At 41.9% G+C, this 23358-nt stretch overlaps 1 protein-coding gene across 4 annotated transcripts in view; it reads right to left on the minus strand.

The window, feature by feature from the left end:
• Window positions 1-9126: 9126 nt before the first annotated feature.
• AFG1L (AFG1 like ATPase) overlaps window positions 9127-23358 on the minus strand; it is a 202094-nt gene continuing 187862 nt past the window's right edge. For 2 of the 4 annotated variants that reach the window (XM_088840653.1, XM_055433052.2), the window contains 3 exons: window positions 18908-19048; window positions 14817-14930; window positions 9127-12702 (listed from right to left, as the gene is read on the minus strand). In XM_088840653.1, the coding sequence (XP_088696779.1) occupies window positions 12574-12702; window positions 14817-14930; window positions 18908-19048 (384 nt within the window). In that variant the 3' untranslated portion in view covers window positions 9127-12573. The remainder of the gene's footprint in view (window positions 12703-14816; window positions 14931-18907; window positions 19049-23358) is intronic. The other 2 variants (XM_088840655.1, XM_055433053.2) reach the window with 2 other exon arrangements.

The following is a 23358-nucleotide window of genomic DNA, read 5'->3' on the forward strand; positions in this document are numbered from 1 at the left end:
ATTAATCAAATTAACAAAGATCAAACACAAAGAACAAATATTAAAAGCAGCAAGGGAAAAGCAGCAAATAACACATAAGGGGATTCCCATAAGGATAACAGCTGATCTTTCAACAGAAACTCTTCAGGCCAGAAGGGAGTGGCAAGACATACTTAAAGTGATGAAAGAAAATACCCTACAGCCCAGATTACTATACCCAGCAAGGATCTCATTCAAATATGAAGGAGAAATCAAAAGCTTTACAGACAAGCAAAAGCTGAGGGAATTCAGCATCACCAAACCAGCTCTCCAACAAATGCTAAAGGATCTTCTATAGACAGGAAACACAGAAAGAGTGTATAAACTTGAACTCAAAGCAATAAAGAAAATGGCTACGGGATCGTACTTATCAATAATTACCTTAAACGTAAATGGATTGAAATTTTCAAAAAGGCCAGGAAATAATTCTCATAGCCATCAATAGTTCAGTGTTGAGTTCATGAATAGTTTTTAAAGTTTGGGACAAACTGTAGTATTTGCTATTTGAAGTACTATTTGTAATTGGCATATTACGATGTAACATTGGTCTTCATTTCCAACTTAAAACGCCTAAAAATGCCTAACAGGTTTTTAGATTTGTGAATTTTAGTTGAAATGTATTTTATGATGTTACTAAACCTGCAGAAATATTGAAATATTTCAGAGAACTTATTCACTGTACATTTAATTTATTTTATTTATAAAAGTTATGAACTGTAGAAAGTTTTACTTGTTGGGTCAAATGCTTGTTGCTTCAAATGCTTGTTGCATTTAAAGTGCTAGTTACAAGAAAATCAAATACCTTCAATGTATAAATGCTATTAAGTTTTTAAAGGAAAAAAAATAATAAACAATTGAAACAACAAAAAAAAAATTTTCATGATGATTTGTTAACAGGTGTCCCCCTCCCGCTCCCCCCACCAACAAATGCAAGGGTCAGGGCTGCTGCAATCACCAAGCATACATGTTGAGTGAGTGACCTTACCTAGGTCCTCTTAAAATACTTGCTGTAAGGTCATTTTGATGAAATGGTCCAACTAAAGATTATCCTAAATCCACTTATGGGGGAAAAAAAGAGAGGGGGAGGGAGATAGACAGGCAGAGGAACATAAGAGAGAGGTAATTTGTCCAGGGAAATCAGATGTATGAGGCTACCAGGCAACTTCAAACTCCTATTCAAATTAATTTCTGGGTTTTATGTACCTCTCAGAGATGCCTTAGGTTACAGAAAAATGTGGTAAAACTAATAAATACATTAACAAATATTTGGGGTGTGTAAATTCTGAGTATTTGATTTCTCGGCAAATTTCTTTAGGAACATTAAAGGTATGGAGTCTTTCTCAATTTCAGTTAACCACAGTTTCTCTGGGAGCACTGTCGGAAGTACAGATTCCCAGGCCCCTCCACTAAAGATTCAGATTCAGTAAGTTTGGGGTGGGGTCCAATAATCTCTATGAAGCTTCCCAGGTGATTCCGCTGGTTCAATAGGTTTGGGGAACACACAATATACAAATCATTCTATACCCGTATCTAGAAAACAGTATCACTGGTTCACTCTGCTGCTTGAAAGCTCATTCCTGTAGGGGAAACAGTGTTGAAGAAGTATAAGATGTTGTTTGAGTGAGTGAGTGAGTGAAAGTCGCTCAGTTGTGTCTGACTCTTTGTGACCCCAAGGACTATTTGGTCCACGGAATTCTCCAGGCCAGAATACTGGAGTGGGTAGCTGTTCCCGTCTCCAGGGAATCATCCCAACACAGGGCTCGAACCCAGGTCTCCTGCATTGCAGGCAGATTCTTTACCATCTGACCCACCAGGGAAGCCCGAGATCTTCCTTACAATTTGCTGATTATAATGTTGACACTAGGCCGCACTCTTCCCTGAACCTGCAGGATACCTCAGGGGCCTCGTGGGCGGCCGAGGGCCTTTGGCCTAAAGGAGGAGGTCGGTGCAGGGCTTCAGTCTCCTCTGCACCCTCAGTGTTACCAGCAGCTGCTCCTGGGGGTGGGGGGCCACCCTGACCCTGACCCTGTTACCTTCCAGAGAGCAGGCCAGCACTCTGAGCCCTTCCCTTCCTGGGAGAGGCTGCTGCACACATACGTGGAGTGACCCTGACTGTCAGGTTCTTAATGTAGCATCCGTGGGCCCCTCAAGAATCCACGCAGCGGCCTCAAGGATCTGTGTGCAGAACTTCGGCAGACTTTCAGTTACAGTGAGAGGAGTTTCCTGAGCATTCGTCCTACGTTCTCTGTGAACCCCACGACTCAGCTTAGAGAATGAGGCCGTTATTTTCACAGCATCACAGTGCCAATCGGCTTTCCTACCCCACAGGGGCAGGTCTGTGCTGGGGCCAGAGGTGGGGGCCTGCCTCTCGCTGCTGCAGAAGAACAAACACACACGGGGCAAGGTCCGCAGGAGGAAACCTGAGGGTGAGAAGTGGGCTACCCCAGCCAGAGTCTGGGGCGGGAGTGCAGGGGTGGCGACAGCCTCTAAGTTCATAGGGAGGTTGCTCAGGCCACCGCTCAGCCTTCAGAGGAAACCGGTGTCCACTCCTTCTCTTCCTCCTCCCAGCGTGGGCTACATCACAGGGGTCCAAGGGGTCCCTACATCTACATTAGGGTGTGGGGGTCCCACCCTGAGGATGTAGCTCACCCACACACTGGAAGTCTGTTTTGCCCCAAACTATGTTACCTCTTCATATTTTGAGGATTATCTTTGTGCTGCTAAATCCAAGTATGTCAGTACCTCAAAGGTATAAGCAATTACTTTTAATTCTACAGACTATGTTATTTTAATCCACAGAAATCAATCGATACTTCTTTAGCAACTGAATTTAATATTCTGCATGCTACAGAATTTGGTAAAAGTATGATAGGTTATTAGTGCAAAACAAGGGGCATGTTTCAATGACGTCAGCAGCTTAAATTTGCACCCTAAATTTGGGGTTCTAAAGATGAACCATTGAGTCTGGGAGGACCAAGTTACATCCTAGTTCTCTCTGATCATTCAGAAGAGTAACATTCAAGTCACTGTATCTCCCTCTTCTGAATTTCTTCAGTATTTCTCATGGTAGCTACCACAAGCTGCCCCATGTATCAGAGCTGTGTTTCCACACTCAGTTCATCTCCTGGACAGGAGGGGCGGGTCGTGTCACCCTGCACCCTCTCCCCCAGCACACAACATCTGTGGCTCTGTCCTTTCCTCTGCCTTTCACTAACCTCCTGTCTGACTTCAGTGCTGTCAATGTTCCCAGGATCCCTGGGCAAGCTGCCCTCTTGGCGCTCCCTACACTATATCCGTGTATTGTCCCAGAAGAGCAGCAGCTCATCATGGTGAACGTTTGGCTCATTCACTTCGGTGTGCCTAGCTCCTGGCAGAGGAGACAGCAAGTAAGTGATGAATGATTGGTGAATATCTGTACACGATGTTTAACAGCTTTGTTGGGATATCATTCACATACCCTAAAATTCTACCATGCCAAGTGTACAGTTCGGTAGTTTTCAGTATATTCTCAGAATTGTGCAATCATGACCACACTCTCATTTCAAACCCCCTGAAATCATCCCTAGAAAAAAAAACCAGTACCCATTAGCAGTTATTCCACATTCCTGCCACCACCTCTAGGCCCTACTTTGGGTCTCCAGGGATTTGCTTACTCTGGACATTTCACATATATGGAATCATACAGTATGTTGGCCTTGGTGACTGGCTTCTTTCATTTAGCACAATCTGTTCCGGGTTTGTCTATATTGTAGCGTGTACTGATACTTCACGTTTTAAATGTTGAATAATAACCCGTTGTGCGGATATACCACATTATGTGTATCAGTTTATCAGCTGGAGGATATTTAGGTTGTTTCACTTTGGTGCTAACATAGATAATGCCGTCTATGAACATTCATGTACAGTTTTTGTGGGGACATGTATTTTCATTCAATTGGGTATATATTATACCTAGGAGTGGAACTGCTGAATTATATAGCAACCTTTTTATTTTAAAATATTTACTTAATAATAAATAGCATTTTTATAATATTTATTTATTTTGGCTGTGCTGGGTCTCAGTTGTAGCATACAGGATCTCCGTTCCCTGCTGTTGTTGTTGTCCAGTCACTAAGTTGTATCCAACTCTTTGTGAGCCCACGGACTGCAGCACGCCAGGCTTCCCTGTCCTTCATTATCTCCCAGAGTTTGTTCAAACCCATGTCCATTGAGTCGGTGATGCCATCAAACTATCTCATCTTCTGTTGTCCCCTTCTCCTCCTGCCTTCAATCTTCCCCAGCATCAGGGTCTTTTCTAATGAGTCAGCTCTTTGCATCAGGTGGCCAAAGTTTGGAGCTTCAGCTTCAGCGTCAGTCCTTCCAATGAATATTCAAGGTTGTTTTGCTTTAGAATTGACTGGTTTGATCTCCTTGCTGTCCAAGGGACTCTCAAGAGTCTTCTCCAGCATCAATTCAAAAACATCAATTCTTCAGTACTCCTTTACTGTCCAACTCTCACAGCCACACACGACTACTGGAAAAATCATAACTTTGGCTATAATGGACCTTTGTTGGCAAAGTGACATCTCTACTTTTTAATACACTGTCTAGGTTTGTCCTATCTTTTCTTCCAAGGAGCAAGCATCTTTTAATTTCATGGCTGCAGTCACTGTCCACGGTGATTTTGGAGTCCAAGAAAATAAAATCTGTTTCCTCTTTTTCCCCATCTATTTGTCATGAAGTGATGGGACCAGATGCCATGATCTTAGTTTTTTGAATGCTAAGTTTTAAACCAGCTTTTTCACTCTCTTCTTTCACCTTCATCAAGAGGTTTTTTAGTTCATCTTCACTTTCTGCCATAAGGGTAGTTTCTTCTGCATGTCTGAGGTTGTTGATATTTCTGCTGGCAAGCTTGATTCCAGCTTGTGAATCATCCAGTCCAGCATTTCACATAATGTACTCTGGATATAAATTAAATAAGCAGGGTAACAATATACAGCCTTGATGTACTCCTTTCCCAATTTGGAAATAGTCCGTTGTTCCATGTCCAGTTCTAACTATTGCTTCTTGACCTGCATATAGGTTTCTTAGGAGGCAGGTAAGGTGGTCCGATATTCCCATCTATTTAAGAATTTTCCAGTTTGTTGTGATCCACATAGTCAAAGGCTTTAGCATAGTCAATGAAGCATATGTTTTTCTGGAATTCTCTTGTTTTCTCTGTGATCCAACAAATGTTGACAATTTGATCTCCGGTTCCTTCGCGTTTTCTAAATCCAGCTTGCAGATCTGGAAGTTCTCGGTTCACATACTGTTGAAGCCTAACTTGAAGAATTTTGAGCATTCCTTGCTAGCATGTGAAATGAACGCAATTCCCTGACCGGGGATCAAACTTAGGCCCCTGCTTTGGGATCTTGGAGTCTTAACCACTGAACCACCAGGAAAGTCCCTATATAGTAACTTCAAATGTTTAATATGTTGTGAACTGCCAAGCTATTTTCCAAAGCTGCACCATTTTACATTTTCACCAGCAGTTTCTGAGGGTTCCAGTTTCTCTACCTCCTTGCCAACCCTTGTTTTATCTCTTTCTGATTCTAGCCATCCTAGTGGTCTGAAATAGATCGTTGTTTTGATTTGCAACTCCCTAAGGAATTATTGAACATTTTTTTCATGCGTTTATTGGCCACTTATATCCGTACACTATTTAATCAAATTATAAACAAGAGCACTTCACAGAAAAAGCTTCATAGATGAAGCCCAAAGAGTAGTGTTAAGTCATGGAAGGTTTAGCAACACAAGGTCTCAAGTACACTCCTGACTCCTAAACAGTGCTCTGTTCTTGCCTCCTGGCCCTTCTGTCAGGTCCTCTGGATCCTTCCCCCTGGATGAATGAAGTGTCTGGATTCCTTATGAGTCAGGATATGCATATGCTCTAGCGCTGCTTGATTTTACAATGCCTGTTGGCCATCTGTATGTCTTCTTTAGAGAAATATCTAATTAGGGCTTCTGCCCTTTTTCGACAGGGTTGTTTGTTTTAATATGGCTATATGAGCTGTTTGTACATTTTGGGAATTAAGTCCTTGTCAGGCGCATCATTTAAAAATACTTCCTCTCAGTCTGTAGGTTGTCTTTTCACTTTGTGGACTGGTTTCCTTTGCTGTGCAAATGATTTTAACTTTAATTACATCCTATTTGTCCCACTCTTGCAGACTTTCTACAAACCCTCACTGCCAATCCAAAAAATGTCTGTTGTCTTTGCACCTCTCTGGAGGTGTGCTGGAGAAATTCTGACGACTCTGTCCAAAATATTTTCCATTCTTCTGTCTTTTGAGGGACCTCTGGTGCAACAAATTGTGTTGATCATACTCCTCAGTTTAAGACACGTTGACATCATTTGCCCAGGGAAGGCAGCCTTTTTATTTTTCCTCTTATCTACCATATTCAACCTCATTTCCTTCCTCCCATAAGCATCCACTCTAGTGTATGTTGTTTTCCTTTCATCTAGTGCCATAAATATATTTAGATTTTGTGCCTTAGAAAAATATTAAGTGTTATTTTAAAAGTGGGTTTCCAAACTTGGGGCTTCCCTTGTGGCTCAGCTGGTAAAGAATTCTCCTGAATGCAGGAAACCTGGGTTTGATCCCTGGGTTGGGAAGATCCCCTGTAGAAGGGAATAGCTGCCCACTTCAGTATTCTGGCCTGGAGAATTCCATGGACTGTATAGTCCACGGGGTCACAAAGAGTCGGATACGACTGAACAACTTTCACTTTCCAAACTTGTATTAATGATGTTGAATCTAATTCTCCCTCAGTGGTGTGTGACTGTTGTCCATACATAAACACGGTTCATTGCTTCTGATGCTGCAGAGGATTTCCTTGTGGGCAGACTCCACTTTCCGTAGCGATTCACTCCCTTAGTGAGACTCCAGGCGGCCTCCAGTTAATCCATCACTTTGACACTCAGTTTTCTCATCAGACAAAAAGACTGGTGATGATAATACCTCCTTTTACATAATGATTGTGCCAACTGATACTTCAAAGTTTTTCCAATCACCATGTTCCAGTTCTCTGCCATCTAAATGATGCTATGAGGAGCAACCCTCTTGTCAATGCCCCCACACCCACATCCTTCCTGTCCTAACCCTCAAGGTCCATGAGGGCTCAGTAAATGGGGACAGACAAGGCCATTAGTACAGGATTTGGGACTAGAAAACATATTTCCTGGCTGTGTCACCTCGGGCCTCCGTTTCCTCGTAGGAGGTAGGGGTAACCATACTTTCAGAGAACTGCTGTAGACGAAACGAGAGAATAGAAGCGAGTGCTCTGCAAAGTGGAAAGCAATGCTGGGTTAGCTATTCTGTTATTAGTGGGGGTGGAGAAGGCAGGAAAGTCGAGGGAAGGAGGAAAAGCAGAGGAGGGAAGACGAAAAACAAGCTCTGGGAGGCAGCAGGCAGGCCTTGGTGTGCCAGTGGTCCCAAGCCCCAGGTCCCCTGAGGGACACAGCAGCAGCCTTGTCTCCCTGGGAAGTGCCCTGGTGCAGAGTCAGGAGACCCACACAGGCCCACCTCTGTGTGCGTACTGGCTGTGTGGTCAGGGGTTATCAACCCTGGCTTCACATTAGCATCCCATGGGGAGCATTACCAAGTACCGACCAGATCTCCACATCTCACCAATTGCATCTGACTCTCTGGTGTGGGAGGTAGGCCTGGGAACGGCAACTTTGAGAACCTCAACTCTCCAGCTCTGTGTGATTCTTGGACTTTTTTGCTGTCATTTCTTCTCACTGACCACAAGATGGTGCTCTCTTTCTGGGAAACCTCTGATGTTCAACAATTCATTTTCTTTATTACTCCTGAAAGAATGGGTTTGAAATTAACAGTCTTCACAGCATCTCATTAAGCCAGAATTCTATGCCCAAGTTGTCCAGCTGTGTAATGTGCACCTTTCCCTTCTGCTAGAGACCATACCGGATTAGGACAGGTCATCTCTTGTTACAAAGCAGCTGCTACTGCTACTGCTGCTAAGTCACTTCAGTCGTGTCCGACTCTGTGTGACCCCATAGATGTAAGCCCACCAGGCTCCCCTGTCCCTGGGATTCTCCAGGCAAGAACACTGGAGTGGGTTGCCATTTCCTTCTCCAATGCATGAAAGTGAAAAGTGAAGTCGCTCAGTCATGTCCGACCCTTAGTGACCCCACGGACTGCAGCCTACCAGGCTCCTCCATCCATGGGATTTTCTAGGCAAGAGTACTGGAGTGGCTTGCCATTGCCTTCTCTGTTACAAAGCAGAGTAGGCATTTATTGTTGCTTTCTGATCAAAATCATTACAATCAATAACAACTAATATTCCTTTAACCTTTTACCATGTGCAAAGTACTTTTCACCAACTATCCTCAGAATAACTTTATGAAATGGCTATTATCGTTGTCATTTATAGATAAGAAAACCAAGGCTCAAAGCACTAGTTCAAGGTTACGAAGCAAAAGCTGGCAGAACCAGATTCAGGGCCCTTCCCACCTACTTGGATAAAGAGAGAGGTGCATCAGAGACCAGCTCTCAATGGATACGGCCCCGACAAGTACAGCCCTGAGAGAAGAAGCTTCTCGGACAACCCCTGCTGCCTTCCTGAGCGGGTTTGAAAGACGGACAGATAGATATCCTTCTGGAGTTTCACACTGTCACATATGACAAACAGGTCAGTAGATGATACGTTTGACTGGGTTCAGTGAGGAGCTGAGGTGACAAATGTGAAGTTTCTAGTGCAGAGTAATGTAGAGGCAGCAGAGACTCGATAAGAAGACAGACTGGATTATTTTAAATTTTCCAGGAAAATGAACTGCTGTGCCAATGAGAAAGAAGAATCTGTCTTAAAGAAAAATTTAACAGACTCATCTCCAAAAAAAAAAAAATCATTTTCTACCAGCCAGTGATGTCTTACGAGGCTAGTGGATCTGAGGAAGGTTATATACAAGATCACAGATTTACTACCAGAGTTTCATAATCGATCAGGAACCCAAATGTCAGGACCCAGGACCCCAATTCCTCTGGGTGTTTTTTATCCCAGATGAAGGGGCTGCAACTGTAGGCTTAAATTACTTGGAGTAAGAAGAATGTTTTCAGGACAGAAGCAGTTACATGAAAGTTTATTAAGTCAGTACTTTGATCACTTTACTGACTCCAGTGTACATCTTCAGTTCAGTTCAGTTCAGTCGCTCAGTCGTGTCCGACTCTTTGTGACCCCCTGAATCACAGCACGCCAGGCCTCCCTGTCCATCACCAACTCCCGGAGTTCACTCAAACTCGTGTCCACAGAGTCGGTGATGCCACAATTCAGTAAGTTGTTGGACCCATTTTCTTTATCTCAGCTTCACTGTCTGCAAGTGGTAGAACAGTACCTATCTCATAGAATTATCATAAGGACCAAACAGTTTATTTATAAAGCACTTAGAACCACGCCTGGCACATAGTAAGCACAATGTGTTTCTTAAATAATGCTAAATAAATAAATGGATATGAGTATGTCCATTTACATACTTTACAAATAAAATTTTAATTTTCCAAATTCCAAGTAATTTTTAAATTATGTTATTTGTACACCTATAGGTGTATGAGATTCAAAGGGCATAAAATAATGCCTTATGACTAAAACTTGAAATCCCACTGAAAATGCATAAATTTGATTAGAACAGTTCTAGTCTTTGGAACCTTGTAAACATCAGAAATAGGTTAAAAATTCTTTAAGTCTTCCATGTCATTATTACTGATGTTAACAGATAAGCCTATCTATTGTCTAAAGAAATACAAGAATAATGCAGTGATCAGATGTTTCTCTCTCTCTTTTTAAAATGTGTTTCTTTTTCTCCACTTGATTTCTTCTAAATTTGGAAATTAGTGGTCATTTTGGAGGCATATTCCCAACAATAAAAACCCTCAGCATGACCCTTGATCACCTCTTAAGTGAATGGGAGTGTAACACAGCAACAGTCAGTTCAAACCTCATCTTCGAGTACAAATTAAAAGCAGTTCAAAAAGAGAGACAGAGCATCTGCTCTGAGAGATTTCACGTGATCCCAGGGAGAAAGACTGGAATGCTGAGATGGCAACTGGGGCAGGACTTGGAAGAAACAACACATACATATAGTGAAATGTTGCTTTCCGATCTAGGAGTCATTTTCCTCTCATTGTGGCATTAATTTTCTTTTTAGTAGAATTACCATATTGTTTCCTGGTAATAGGTTTTCTTGAAGGCTTTTGCTTCTTTTTCTTGTAGGCTCTTTTATGAAACAATTTGTGGAGAGGAGATGGAAATAACATTGTGCCATTTCCAGCTACCTCCTAATAATCCCTCCTCTCCTTTCTGGCACTTAGGCCGATATAACAGACCCTTACACATCCTCATCCCATCTCCACAGACCCCACTCTCAGCGAGCCCATTCCACTATGGCCTGTCCCACCAGGTCCAGGAAAGGGGGCCTAGAGGGCAGGACAGAAGTGTAGACATGATCTGGGTACGCAGGTGGAACCCGAACTATAGTTTTACCTTGCAGCAACTGTATTTTAAAAGGAGTTTAAGTTCTTTAGTACCAAAATTATAAGGCATTTGCACTGAGAACTCCATAAGCTTCTGTACATTTAGCCAGGGCCCTAACTAATATCACATTATTGTTTCTATGGAAAAACCAAATTCTCGTTTCAAATACCTGACCTCAGATGAACTTGTACAACAGAACTTGAGTGCGGGACTATTCATGTATACCCACACACTCAGGGACAGTTCCTCTTTCTATCAAGCAGACTGTCCACCAATCAGTTTGTCTAGCATTCACACTGTCTTTTTATTAAAGGATAACATATCTCTGGCAAAAAAAAAAAACTGTGAAAACAAAAAGCTAAGATTGAAAGACTAAAATATTTTATACTGAGTACAAAGTAATGGTTCTGCTATAAATTTATTAAACAAAAAATAATTACTCTTAAAAATGATCTTGTTTTTATAGAGGTGGTATGGTAAAAAACATAGTACGTGAGTTTTGTAGTTGTAAACTATGAATCTCCAGTCAAGCTACTTTTCTGAGCCTCAATCTTCTGGTCTATAAACAGGGATGGTTACATTGTCTCTTGAGGATTATATTTTTATGCAAGATTTAGAAATTTCTAGCAATAAATCTGGCACAGTGGTTATTTCCTGTCCTTTCTCCCTTATAACCTGTTTAACATCTTTTTGAACTCACCGTTTCACTTCAATAAAAATATTTTCAAATTGCATTTAATTTTCAGAAGTTTTGATTTAAATGTTTCTCTATTCTTGGGTACCCTACCTATCCATCTGATTGACTTAGGTTAAGGTCCAAAATAGACTAGTCTGGGTAGATTATTAACTTATAAAGGACATAGTTTCAAGAGTTTACTTATGTTGATAATTGTAATCATTTAAACTGACTCACCTGTGCCTACTCTCCCAAAATATTTAACTTTCACAAGATTTGTGGATTTCAATTCTTTTTCTTTTCTCTTTTTTTTCCTTGAATAGGGATTTAGACGCTTGTAACAGTCTCAACCAGCAGCAGCAGCAGCAACAGTCTCAACCAAGATTCCTTCTGTGAGTGACAGTTAGCAAAGTCAGGTTGTATTTGAATAAGTCAAAGAATGACTAGCATGGAGGGCAAATCAGATTTCATTTAAGTAGATTCGTCAAGTGAACATTCTTTCCCATTTACTGTTAAGCCCGTCGCACTGCAGCAGCAGAGGCAAGGGTGGGAGTGACATCTGCGAGCAGAGCAAACACACGTGAGCAGCGGGAAGGAGCCTCAAGTGAGCAGAGTCCATTCTGCTGCTTAGCGTCCAGGACGCTACCCCTCCCGACACTCTCTCACTGGTCCCCATTCCTGGTGTTTGTCTTCTGGGCTGTCAGAGTTGGGGGAATCTGCCTGTTGGTTGAAATTTGACACCCCTGTTTCTTATTCTATGGTTTCATAATCCTTGATTTTTTTCAGTCAGCTGTGTGTCCACTGGCAATCAGGTCCTGCCTGCAAAGCTTGAACTCAGGGTAGAAAACATACTCTCTGCTGTAAGGAAGCATGAAGACTTGGGAGATTTAAAGTAACTTACAACCCCCAACAATCAGAGATAAGTCCATCAGAAATCTTTTTTTGTTTTGAATTGAAATGTAGGTTTTTCTCTTCCACTCTCATAAGGATGTGTTTCTATCACGCAGCTACCAGGTAGCCAAAAGTTCACAGATGCCCAGACACCCTGAGTTTACTGACTGTGTGTGTATTCAAGGTTCATTCAGGTAGCTTAATATGAAACCAAAATGCCTGGTCCTACATTCAGCTTGATAAGAGTGCTGATTTTAATTTTGTGGTATAGAAATAAGGCCAAATAAACAGGCAAAAAGTAGACCTAAAAATGGCTTTAACTTACTAAACCACTATATCTTTGATAGCAATTTTAGATAAAAATGGTCCAGAGGACAAAGTGCATAATTAATGATGAGAAAATGATTCCTTCAAGTCCCGTAATAAAGGGTTCTCCCTGCGGTAATCATTTGTCCAGAATTTTATTCACGCAAAAGTGACGGTTACTTCTTGCTTCTGTCTCCTTCATTCCAGTACTGTTCAGTCTGCATTTCTGTGAGTCGGGAAATTGTGCGCTGAAATGCAAAGATTTCCTCTTCTCCAGTAAACATGGCGAGTCCTTCCGCTGAGTCCTAATCATCAAAAAAATAAAACAACAATCCAGCACCAGTTAAAACCTCTGCAACTAAAAATTTAAAGAACTAAGCACAAGTTTAAAAAATACTTTTTGAGCTTAGATTATAAAATATTCTACAAATTGTTTTCATTAAATTAGACTAGAGAATCAACTAATTTTACCCAACAATTACATTAGACTAGAGAATCAGCTAATATAAATTAGACTAGAGAATCAACTAATTTAAACCAGTAATCAATAACCAGAACAAATTACCAGGAAGAAAACATTAGACGAATAATTAAAGCTGAAACAACACCCTAAAATCCAAATAATAAAACTTTTGCTCAGATGAAAGTTCTCTACAAAATCTAAAGGAAGGACATTCCAGACAGAAAAGGAATTCTTTCTCAAAAAGCGCATGCCATAAGGAAGTAACATCAGGACTTCCCTGGTGGCCCACTGGCTAAGACTCCAAGCTCCCATTGCAGGGAGCCTGGGTTCCAGCCCCAGTCAGGAAACTAGATCTGTTATGCCAAAACTAAGACCCTGCACAGCCAAATATATAAAAATAAATACATATTGTTTTAAAAAAGAAAGAAGCAACAACAAAACCCAGAAGTTCCGGTATATCAATATGTGGCTGAGACTCTCCCTTGAAGCTTCACAGTCAGGGACATGTTCCCAAGGGGAGGTCTGAGGGCTAATCTCTTTTTCCAAACTGGGTGACTGAGAGGTCTTCTGTGGACCTGAAAATTGTGTCTGGGAGTGAGCTTTGGGAAGGCCAGAGCTGTTTTTGGTCTTGAGCTGCTGGGACACTTGATCCTCCCATGGAGGGTTAAGTTGGGGAGCCCTCCATGAGGCTAGTAAATAACCTGGGACTGGTGATTTCAACACAGGCTATAGCCTGTAAGTGAACACTGGATCTTGCCTCTTTCCTTAGGAGTTTGCTATTATACTCTCTCAGAGAAAAGTTCTGCACTCCTAAGTCCAAATTACTGACCTACTGTAAAACTGCATGACCCTATACCACGTGCCAGGATTTCTTCATGTATTATTGGCCCTAATTGCTGAGCGTACTTTGCCCTATATCTGAACTCTGATCAGAAGAAAAATTCAAAAGTCAATGATTTAAAGAATTTCAGAAACTGAGATGAAGTATCCCCTTAAGTATATTCTTTCAAATTGTCAAAAGACATTATTTGGATATATTGCTCTCAGAGAAATGGGATCACAGCAGCTATGTATTTCTACATGTAGATTTAAAAATCATATTTTGAAAGTTCACTATTTAAATAATTATTGGCCTCATTTCCCAAACTCCTATGAATGCATAATTTCAACTCAGGTCAATAAGGAATAGTTTCCTCATTCCAAATGGTCTTTTACTACTGGGGTTGAAAGAATGGGGCTCCCCTCATTTGGGGGGTGAGTGTTTAGAGTTTTAAATTTTTTACTAATATTTCAGTTGTCTACAGTTGAGAAATATACCCTGTAATATTCATACAGAAAAAGGAAATGCAAAGCCACTTCTGTTTGGCCTGCAGTGAATCACCATACCCCCCAAGCTCCAGGAGAATTGGGCCAGCATCAGCTGGTTTCCGACACAGTGTCCTCAGAGCCTGGCACCCATGGGTTCTCCACAAATGTCTACATAATGGGGTTAGGAGATGAATCCTGGATTTCTTTTTAAACAAAGGGCCTTGTCAGGCACAAAGTCCTAGAACAGCCAGTCCACATGATTGGATACTGTATCATGTGCTCTACAGATCCAGCAGACGTGAAGGAGTATATCCAGAAAAGGCAGCATGGCCTGGCTCAGGGAGTCCAGAACCAGACACAGGTGCCCGGTGGCCCGCTCTGGCCTGCCATTGGTCAGTGGTGTAACTGCAAGCCCCTTAGTCCACCTCCCTGGACTTGGCTTTTATCACAAAGATTCCTTCCACTCTAACGCTATCATTCCCTATATTTACTGATGTTGAGGATACATCTGCTATACTGGCTTTAGAAGAAAGTGGCAAATCAGTGGTTAAATACATACTGCATTCCTTCTTTAAAACGTAGCCATGCATCAAACCAAAACAATTAAGTTGTTTTATAATAAAAAGAGATTATGTTAATATCACCTACCTGGCTCAGCCCCAAATCATCCATCAGTATTCTGCTTTGCTCCAACTCACTGTCATGATGATCATACAAAAATAAGCTTGATATAGGAGCTGATGCAGAGCAAATTATGCGCACCTGAAACAGAAAACAAGCAAATGGTGTTACTCCTTACCTTTAGCAAGTTGAAGGCAAAACCAAATTTCTCATAAAATAAAAATCTGTTATAACGGGGAGCTTAAGATTTTTGCTTTTAAATGGTTCTACATATATGTAGCAAAATTGGTACTTGGTGAAAATATACTTTTATGAGCTTACAGAATGCGTATTTATAAAGAACAATGCCTTAAACTCCTCTCTTTCAATCTAAGTAACAGTCTTAACTTCATTTCTCCTTCTACACATTTTCTCCAAGTCCTATCTTTATTTTGGAAAAAAAATTTTTTAAAGCTTCAATCTATCACATTTTTTCCTGTTTCATTAATCTGTTTTTCTAATTAGAGATTTTACCTAAATATCCAAAAGTTACTCTAAAGCTACTAACATTTTTATTAATCTCCATGTTTTAAAGTCCACAAAAAGAGCATAAGCAATATATGGCTGTCAAAATTTCAAAACTGGCAGGACCCATCTACACTGTATCTGCTTCATTAATGAAAAAAAAATCTTGCATAAATAAGTGAATATAGCATTTCTTTACATTGGATTTCAATATTTGGGAAACGTTTTTTTCTATTTCTGGAATATCTCTAAATGTAAATAGACACACCACATAAGCTATATTCAGATAGTCTGGGATCACAGACGTTTCCAAATGTATTTTTGAAACAAAATACTTTTTTTAGGAAAACCTTTTGACCATTCTCATGCTGCTGCTGCTGCTGCTGCTGCTAAGTCACTTCAGTCGTGTCCGACTCTGTGTGACCCCATAGACGGAAGCCCACCAGGCTCCCCCTTCCCTGGGATTCTCCAGGCAAGAACACTGGAGTGGGTTGCCATTTCCTTCTCCAATGTGTGAAAGTGGAAAGTGAAAAGTGAAAGTGAAGTCGCTCAGTCGTGTCCGACCCTTAGCGACCCCACGGACTGCAGCCTACCAGGCTCCTCCATCCATGGGATTTTCTAGGCAAGAGTACTGGAATGGCTTGCCATTGCCTTCTCCGATTCTAATAGTCTCTTTAAGGTGCTATTTTTAAACTGCACAGTACTTTACAAATACTTCCACACAGCTTACACTGCCTTCTGAAGTAGGGAACAAAGGTTTTAGGGGGCAGCTCCAGGCCTGGAGAGTCTCAGCTCATGACACCAGTCCTGATCTCTTCCAGTTCTAAGTCCAGTGGCTTTTCCATTTCCTCTGAGGTTGACATTTTCACTTGACTGTGAGAAGCCCATCTCTGTGCCATCAGAGATGCTCCCCCGATGCACCATTACCCCTTTGCTGCACATGTGACAGCTAAGTCCAGTGTACTGCTCCTCTAATTACACCCTGAGTTACCAGAACCTGCATTTATACCAGCATCCAGCCAGACATTCTTGAAAAACACTAAGCTTGGCATGAATATTTCTTGATTACATAAGTGTTTGAGTGAATGTCCATGTGTAATCACAACTTAATAAATTTTATGTCCACTAGTTTAAAACATACTCTTCCTGATGTTTCAGGAGATTTGAATTTGTTTTCAGGATTCACAGCCATCCTTTTAAAATCATTATTTAAGTAAATATGCTGATATCCACAGACATAGGAGCCTGGAGGGCTACAGTCCATGAGGCTGCAAAGAGTCAGAGGTGACTAAGCACACACGTGCTATCAGTATTTTAAAACAATGTATTGATGTTTGGGACTAGTCCTTCCGTATACAAATAACCTTCTACCTCCTCTTATAAATTATTTTAACCACAAATGACACTTTTTTCATTACTTAGATGGAAATGTCCTTATTTCACAGATTTCTATAAATACATTCTAAAACGATGTCTGTTTAATGCTTCCAATTTCTGAAATAAGAATTTCGGCTACATTTTTTAAAAAGTATAAACTTTAGATGTGTGCTTTAGTTAAAACAAATGTTAGGAGAGTAGTTCTGACATTCCATCATATTGACAGAAAAATCTTTTTGTCTAATGAAGAAGTGAAACAGTGTGGGGAGGGAGGATCAGGTGGTGGGACTGAGGGGTGGGGATCATAATGAGTTTACTTTCAAAAATGAGTTTACCACTCTGCCACTCTAAGAACCACCTACCAATGCACCCCTCCCACTTTCTTCCTGAAGCACTGCCCTCTGAAAACAGATTGCTACCTCTGGGCAATGTATGCCAGACCCCACATGATTATTTCAGAGCAGAGTCTCTTGATGAGTAATCCAGAAGGAGACAAGTAACAGACCTTGATCCCCAGCCCTGGTGTTCTCAGCTTCCTGCTCACAGGGCCCCCTGAGAGCAGGCCGCAGATTCTAATGGCACTCACTAAGGCAGGTTGCCTTTCATGCTCAGGCCCATCACAGGGCCTGTGCTGCCAACTCCCTACTCTGCACGTGGAGCCCAGCCATCACAGCTCAGTGTTTATGAGCAGCACCTGAGGAGCCGGTGAACCAGCAGGCTCCAGGCCCCATCCCTGGTCTTCATCTGCTGGTGTGGGGTGGGGTGAGTTCGGGAATCTGGATCTTAAGGAACTCAGATGATTCTGGTGCAGCTGGTCCTCAGAAGGACTTCCTCGGCCTGCCCCCAGTTCCCACACAAAGATCAGTCTACTGTCCTCCTGGACTCTCACAGCACCAAGTCCCCTCTCTCTCCAAGAGAACATCCCACACTCAGTTCTCAGAACATTTACACTCAGTTCTGCACACATTTAATCAGTATCTCTTCAGCACTAGACTATCAGCTCCATGAAGGCAGGCAGCATTGCCTGGCTTTGCTTGTCACTGAATTAGCACTGTGCTTGGTGTGAAGATTGCTGAATGAATGAATAAAGGAAACATTAAAAATCTCACCTCTCCCTCCCAGCAGATTCTGGTACTTTCTCCTCCCCTCAAGGCCCCTTCAACTTTAGAATCACTGCTCTATTTCAGTACAAGGAATAAGGAGGGAAAACTGTAACTAACGGTAAAACAATATTTCACTCTACCTCGAAGTGGTACTTTAACTTTACTGTAAGTATATTTACAGGTATATATTATTATTAGTGGCTCACTGTTGTTGTTCTGTCATGTCCAGCTCTTTTCGACCCCATGGACTGCAGCATGCCAGGCTCCCCTGTCCTTTACCATCTCCTGGAGTTTGCTCAAATTAATGTCCATTGAGTCAGTGATGCTAGTGGCTCACCGCATTGAAAGCTTACCGTATGCCGCACAATGTTCTAAGTATTTTACCCGCTCATTTCTTCCTCACAACAATCTTATGAGGTAAATACCATTATTACCCCCTTTTTCTAAAGAAGGCAATTGAAGCTAAGTTGATCTTCAAGGTATTCAGCTTGGTCCCAGGGTCCACTCCTTAACCACTAGGCAATAATGCCTCTGATGAATGGACCAAGGCTCAGCGACTCATGCTGGTAATAAGATAAGGGTTTTTCTTGCTTGTTTAGGGACAATGATAGTTACTGGGGTTTCCAAGTCAGAGGGAGAGAAAACTCTAATCCTGAGAATGGCCCTTTAGTCATTCATTCATTCATTTTGTTCATTCATTATTTCATCAGTCCAATAGTTTATTCATGCAGCAAATGTTTGCTGAGCACTCTATCGAGGTAAGGCATTGTGCTCTGCATCCTCACAGACAGAGCACATGATACGTCTAGGTGAATGACGGGGTTGGGAGTATAGCAGAGTGTCTCATGACGGGATTTTTAATATAGTACGATTACTATTACTGCCACCACCAATAGTACTTGTGCAGCATCAGCTCGTACCAAGTGCTGTTTTAAAAGATTTACCTGGATTAGTTTATTCTGTCCTCACAATAACTGTCTGAAGAAAATACTACTTCAGAGTAGTATCTTGGATTTGTGTGTGACAAAACTGAGGCACAAAGAAGTAAAGTAAGTGGTAGACCAGGATTCCAGCCCAAACAATCGCCCCACAGTCCAGAATGTTTAGTTCTGAGAAAATGCACCACATCCTTACCTTGAAATCATAAAAGTTATCAATGAGAGTTATGAATCTCCGAGCTTGGGTCCTCTTTGCCAGGGTAAATTGTGGAATGTTTCGTAAAAATACTGTATCAAAATTCTTTGACAGTTCCAAATAGTCACTGGCTCCAAGTGGCTATAATTAAAATGCAATAGAAAACAGAAAATTGAAATAAGTCAATTCTGGTTGAAAATATCTCTTTTTCTCGTCACGGTGTGATCTAGGTATAGCTTTGAGGTAACCTGACCAAACACAGTGGTGTTTGCAGAGCAGGCTGAGGACAGTGTACACCTCACCTAACAGGGATACAAACAGAAGGGAAGGAGAAGACAAGCGCGTGGTGGGCGTGAAAGAATAACCCTAGCCACCTCAGCTGGCATCCTGCAGGCCCACACCCTAAATCTGGTCTTCACTCTTTACATTTACATGACATGACTTTAAACACGTCCAAAGGAATCCTTCCTGTGACTCAACTGCAAACTGTCACTACTGGTAAACGCAGCTGCCTTATGACAGCAGCTGGATGTTATGTCACCACTTTGAAATAAAGACTATGCTCCAGTATAAAAAGCATCAGACAGTATTTTTTAGTTTAATTTGAGGACTGAACTGACTGACTGACTGAGGTACAATTACTGAAATACAATGTAGTAAACACTGCTAACCTCTGCCAGAGGGTCTTCATACAAAAGTAGAACGAGCCCTCGAGCATAGCTTGATGCACCTGTTGCCTCCCCACACAAGGAGGATGCAACCCTCGGGGTCCGTAGAACCATCACAAAGGTGCTGCCTGCAGGTGTAATGTGCTTGTTCCTAAAACACGAAGGTAATTCAGGACAGTTATGAAAAGAATCCACACATTCTCTGGGGTCAGAAACACTCCCAGGAGAGTCACTTCTCATTTTAAGTTGGGTGTGAATGGCTGTACCCTGTAACAGGAGCCATGAGCAAGGGTCAGGAGAAAGTTTCTGGCTGTGGGAGAATGCAGAGAGACTCAAAGGCCAGGAGCTGCTCTCAGGTCCCTCTGGAAGCTCTCAGATCCCAACAACTGATGCCTGGGACCCAGATAGCTAAGCCTCTTCAACTTCTGGCAGAATTTATCAATACCCCTCCCTGTTTAAGAATGTCTCCCTTGGACTTCCCTGGTGGCTCAGTGGTAAAGAATCTGCCTGCCAGTGCAAGAGACACAGGCTTAATCCCTGATCCGAGAAGATCACACATACCGTAGAGCAACTAAGCCCGTGCGCCACAAATATTGAGCCTGTGTTCTAGAGCCTGGGAGCCACAACTACAGAAGTCCATGTGCCCTAGATCCTGTGCTCCACAAGAGGAGCCATCGCAATGAGAAGCCAGCACACGGCAACTAGAGAATCACCCCGCTCGCCACAACTAGAGAAAAGCCCTCGCAGCAATAAAGACCAAGTATAGTAAAAAATAAATAAACTAAATAATTTTTTTTTTTTAAAAAAAAGAATGTCTCCCTCATTGGGGTGGTTGTTTACATTAAAACTTCTGCTTTCAGAAATGTAGATACAGTTATGTTCCCGGGAGAATCAGGGAACTGCAAGGAGGGGGAGAGTCATCCTCACCTTAGAGTCCACCCTTTACACCTGCCACTCTCCTAACAACTAGCTGAAATCAACTATACTCAGAAAACTTTTCCTGCAGGTGTGGGGTGGTAAGAGTAAATTGGAGAGGGAGGCCTTGGGGAGGTGGTTCCCTCAAGAAAAGCAGCTCTAAGAAGGATGCGCAGCAACTACGAGCCCAGGGGCACAACACCAGAGCGTGGGCACAAGGAAGAGCTGACGCCTTGAGACCTGCTTAGAGACGCCCCTTCTCCCCTCTCCTCCACCAACCAGGTAACAAGCGGGGCCGGAGATGACCTGTGTTTCCCCGTTTCCCTTCGCTGACTGGACAGCCTCTATCTCTAGACCCAGTGTCTGATCTTAGCTGAGACTCCCCACTCACCTCAGCCACACAAGGGCTCGCATATGTGTGTGTGGTTTAACGCTGCTGTCAAGCCTGATGTGGGCCAGGAGGGTGTGTTAACAGAGCAGCTTGGAACAAGAGCTCTACAGAGCCTGGGTCCTCAGTCTGGCATTTATCAGTGATGTGTCTTTAGCAAGTAACCTCATCTTCCTGTTCCTTAGTTTTCCCATCTGCAAAATGGGGATTGATTCCTATCTCACAGGGTTGTGAGGATTAAACAAAATAATACATGTAAAGCGTTTAACACAGCACCTGGAACAGATGCTCAACTCACTTTTGCTTTGCTCACTACCCCTAATTACATCCAAAACCCTAAATCAGCCTTTGTGCATTTTCCTATCCTCACAGTCACAGCAGGAATCAGATGAGACTGTGAAATCCCATACAATGAAAACAATTCCCGAAGGGGTGAGGGGGAAGGCAAGATACAGTGTCTTCCCAGAAAAAGGAGAACTCTACAATAAGACACTCACATTCTGAGGGTGACACACGCTACTTCTAGGAGATCAGTTAGAATTTAGTGTCTCATCTTTTGTAAATCAGGCAGTATATGAAAAAAAAAATGTAAAGCCTCATTTTAGGTATGCAGTTATATATAATTAAGCTCACTCTTTATGCATGCATATGATTTCTATCAGTATAACTACATGCCCAAGGAAAATCATTATCAGAAGTGCACTGAAGTGCCTAGGGCAGCTGAAAATCAGAATTCTGCCCACTCAGCTATTTTTACAAATTATATACCTTTGTCAGTAGGCTCTGCATTTGCCATTAGGCTGGCAAATATCCCTTTCCTTCATATCCCTAAGATAATTATGTGCTCATTCATGTAAAGAAAACTAAGCTTAACACAGTTATCTATTTCCTTTAAGAACAATGGTCATTGAGGGGCGGGGAGTTATTGGTTAATGGGTACAGAATTTTAGTTTAGGATGATGCAAAGGTTCTAGAGATGGAGTGTTGTGATGTTTGCACAACATGAGTATAATTAATGCCACTGATCTGTATACTTTTAAAAATAATTAAAATGGTATATTTTATGTTATGTATTATTTAACCACAGTCATAAATAGTCTTTAAATAAAGGAGAGCTTACTAGTTGCAAAAGAAATTTCAATTTAGGCTATCGAGAAAGTAATATCACCTTTTTCTTTAAAATTATGAAAAAGAAGAATGAAATGTATTAATCAAAGAAGGATGTCTTTTCCCCAAAGAAATCAGCTCCAGAAAGGTTAAACTTAATTTAAAATATAAAGGTTTTTCTTTTTTAAAAAATAAGTATTTAAAAGAGTGTGTTTTCTTATTCCAGCTTCAATATTGAAGTGTCTAAGAAATGACACTCAACAAAGATCCCTAGGATTGAATTTGGGGAGAGATGGGGGTTTCTTATTAATGAGAAACACTATTTTTCATTACTTAAGTTAAATAGCTGTGAATGAAAATACCACAGAAACTTTGGAATTATGGCCTGTCAGGTCTAGTATGTGACCTTGAGCAAGTCTTCATCAATGCCTGTTTCCTCATCTGTAAAAGGGGGATCATAACCTGTCTCATAGGTTTGTCCCAAGGATTTGATGTATTGATTGCATATAAAATCTTACATCAATGGTGGCTGATCAATAAATGTTAGTTAAATATTAATTTGCAGAGTTCACATGAGAAGTATTGCACTCAGACACTCAATCATGTCTGACTCTTTATACCCCATGGACTGTAGCCCACCAGGCTCCACTCTCCAAGGAATTCTCCTGGCAAGAATACTGGAGAGGGTTGCCATTTCTTCCTCCTGGGGATCTTCCTGACCCATGGATCAAACTGGAGTCTCCTATGTCCTCTGCATTGGCAAGTGGATTCTTTACCACTAGAGCCACCTGGGAAGCCCCCATATGAGAAGTAAGTAAAATGATTTATGCACTGTATGCTGTTAGCATACAACAGACACCTAATAAATAGTACCTGTTCTTTTATTAGCTTCCCTGGTGGCTCAGACAGTAAAGACTCAACCTGCAATGTGGGAGACCTGGGTTCAATCCCTGGGTTGGGAAGATCCCCTGGAGGAGGGCATGGCAACCCACTCCAGTACTCTTGCCTGGAGAATTCCTATGGACAGAGGAGCCTGGTGGGCTACAATTCATGGGGTCGCAAGGAGTCACAACTGAGTGACTAAGCACTATTTTTTTTATTAACTATTAAATAACCTTTTCCTCAGCTCACAAAGCCAGGCAAGTGAACAGTTCGACAATCCAGTCTGCCTCTGCTTTTGCACTTACGAGCAACAGCCACTCCCTCTCCCTCCCACTGTCTCTAGTCCAACAAAATATCTGCCCTCCTTGGCACCTCAGCCCTCCATGAAGTCATCCCTAGATGACAGACACAGCATCTGTCCCAGGCCCTCTCCCTCCCACATGTCTTGTGAAGGTAATACCATGAGCACTTACTCATGTGGGGGAAAGCCC

The sequence above is a fragment of the Moschus berezovskii genome, chromosome 10 (genome assembly GCF_049115385.1).
Source record: "Moschus berezovskii isolate FMDL1 chromosome 10, NW_MosBer_1.0, whole genome shotgun sequence".
Taxonomy (NCBI): Eukaryota; Metazoa; Chordata; class Mammalia; order Artiodactyla; family Moschidae; genus Moschus; species Moschus berezovskii.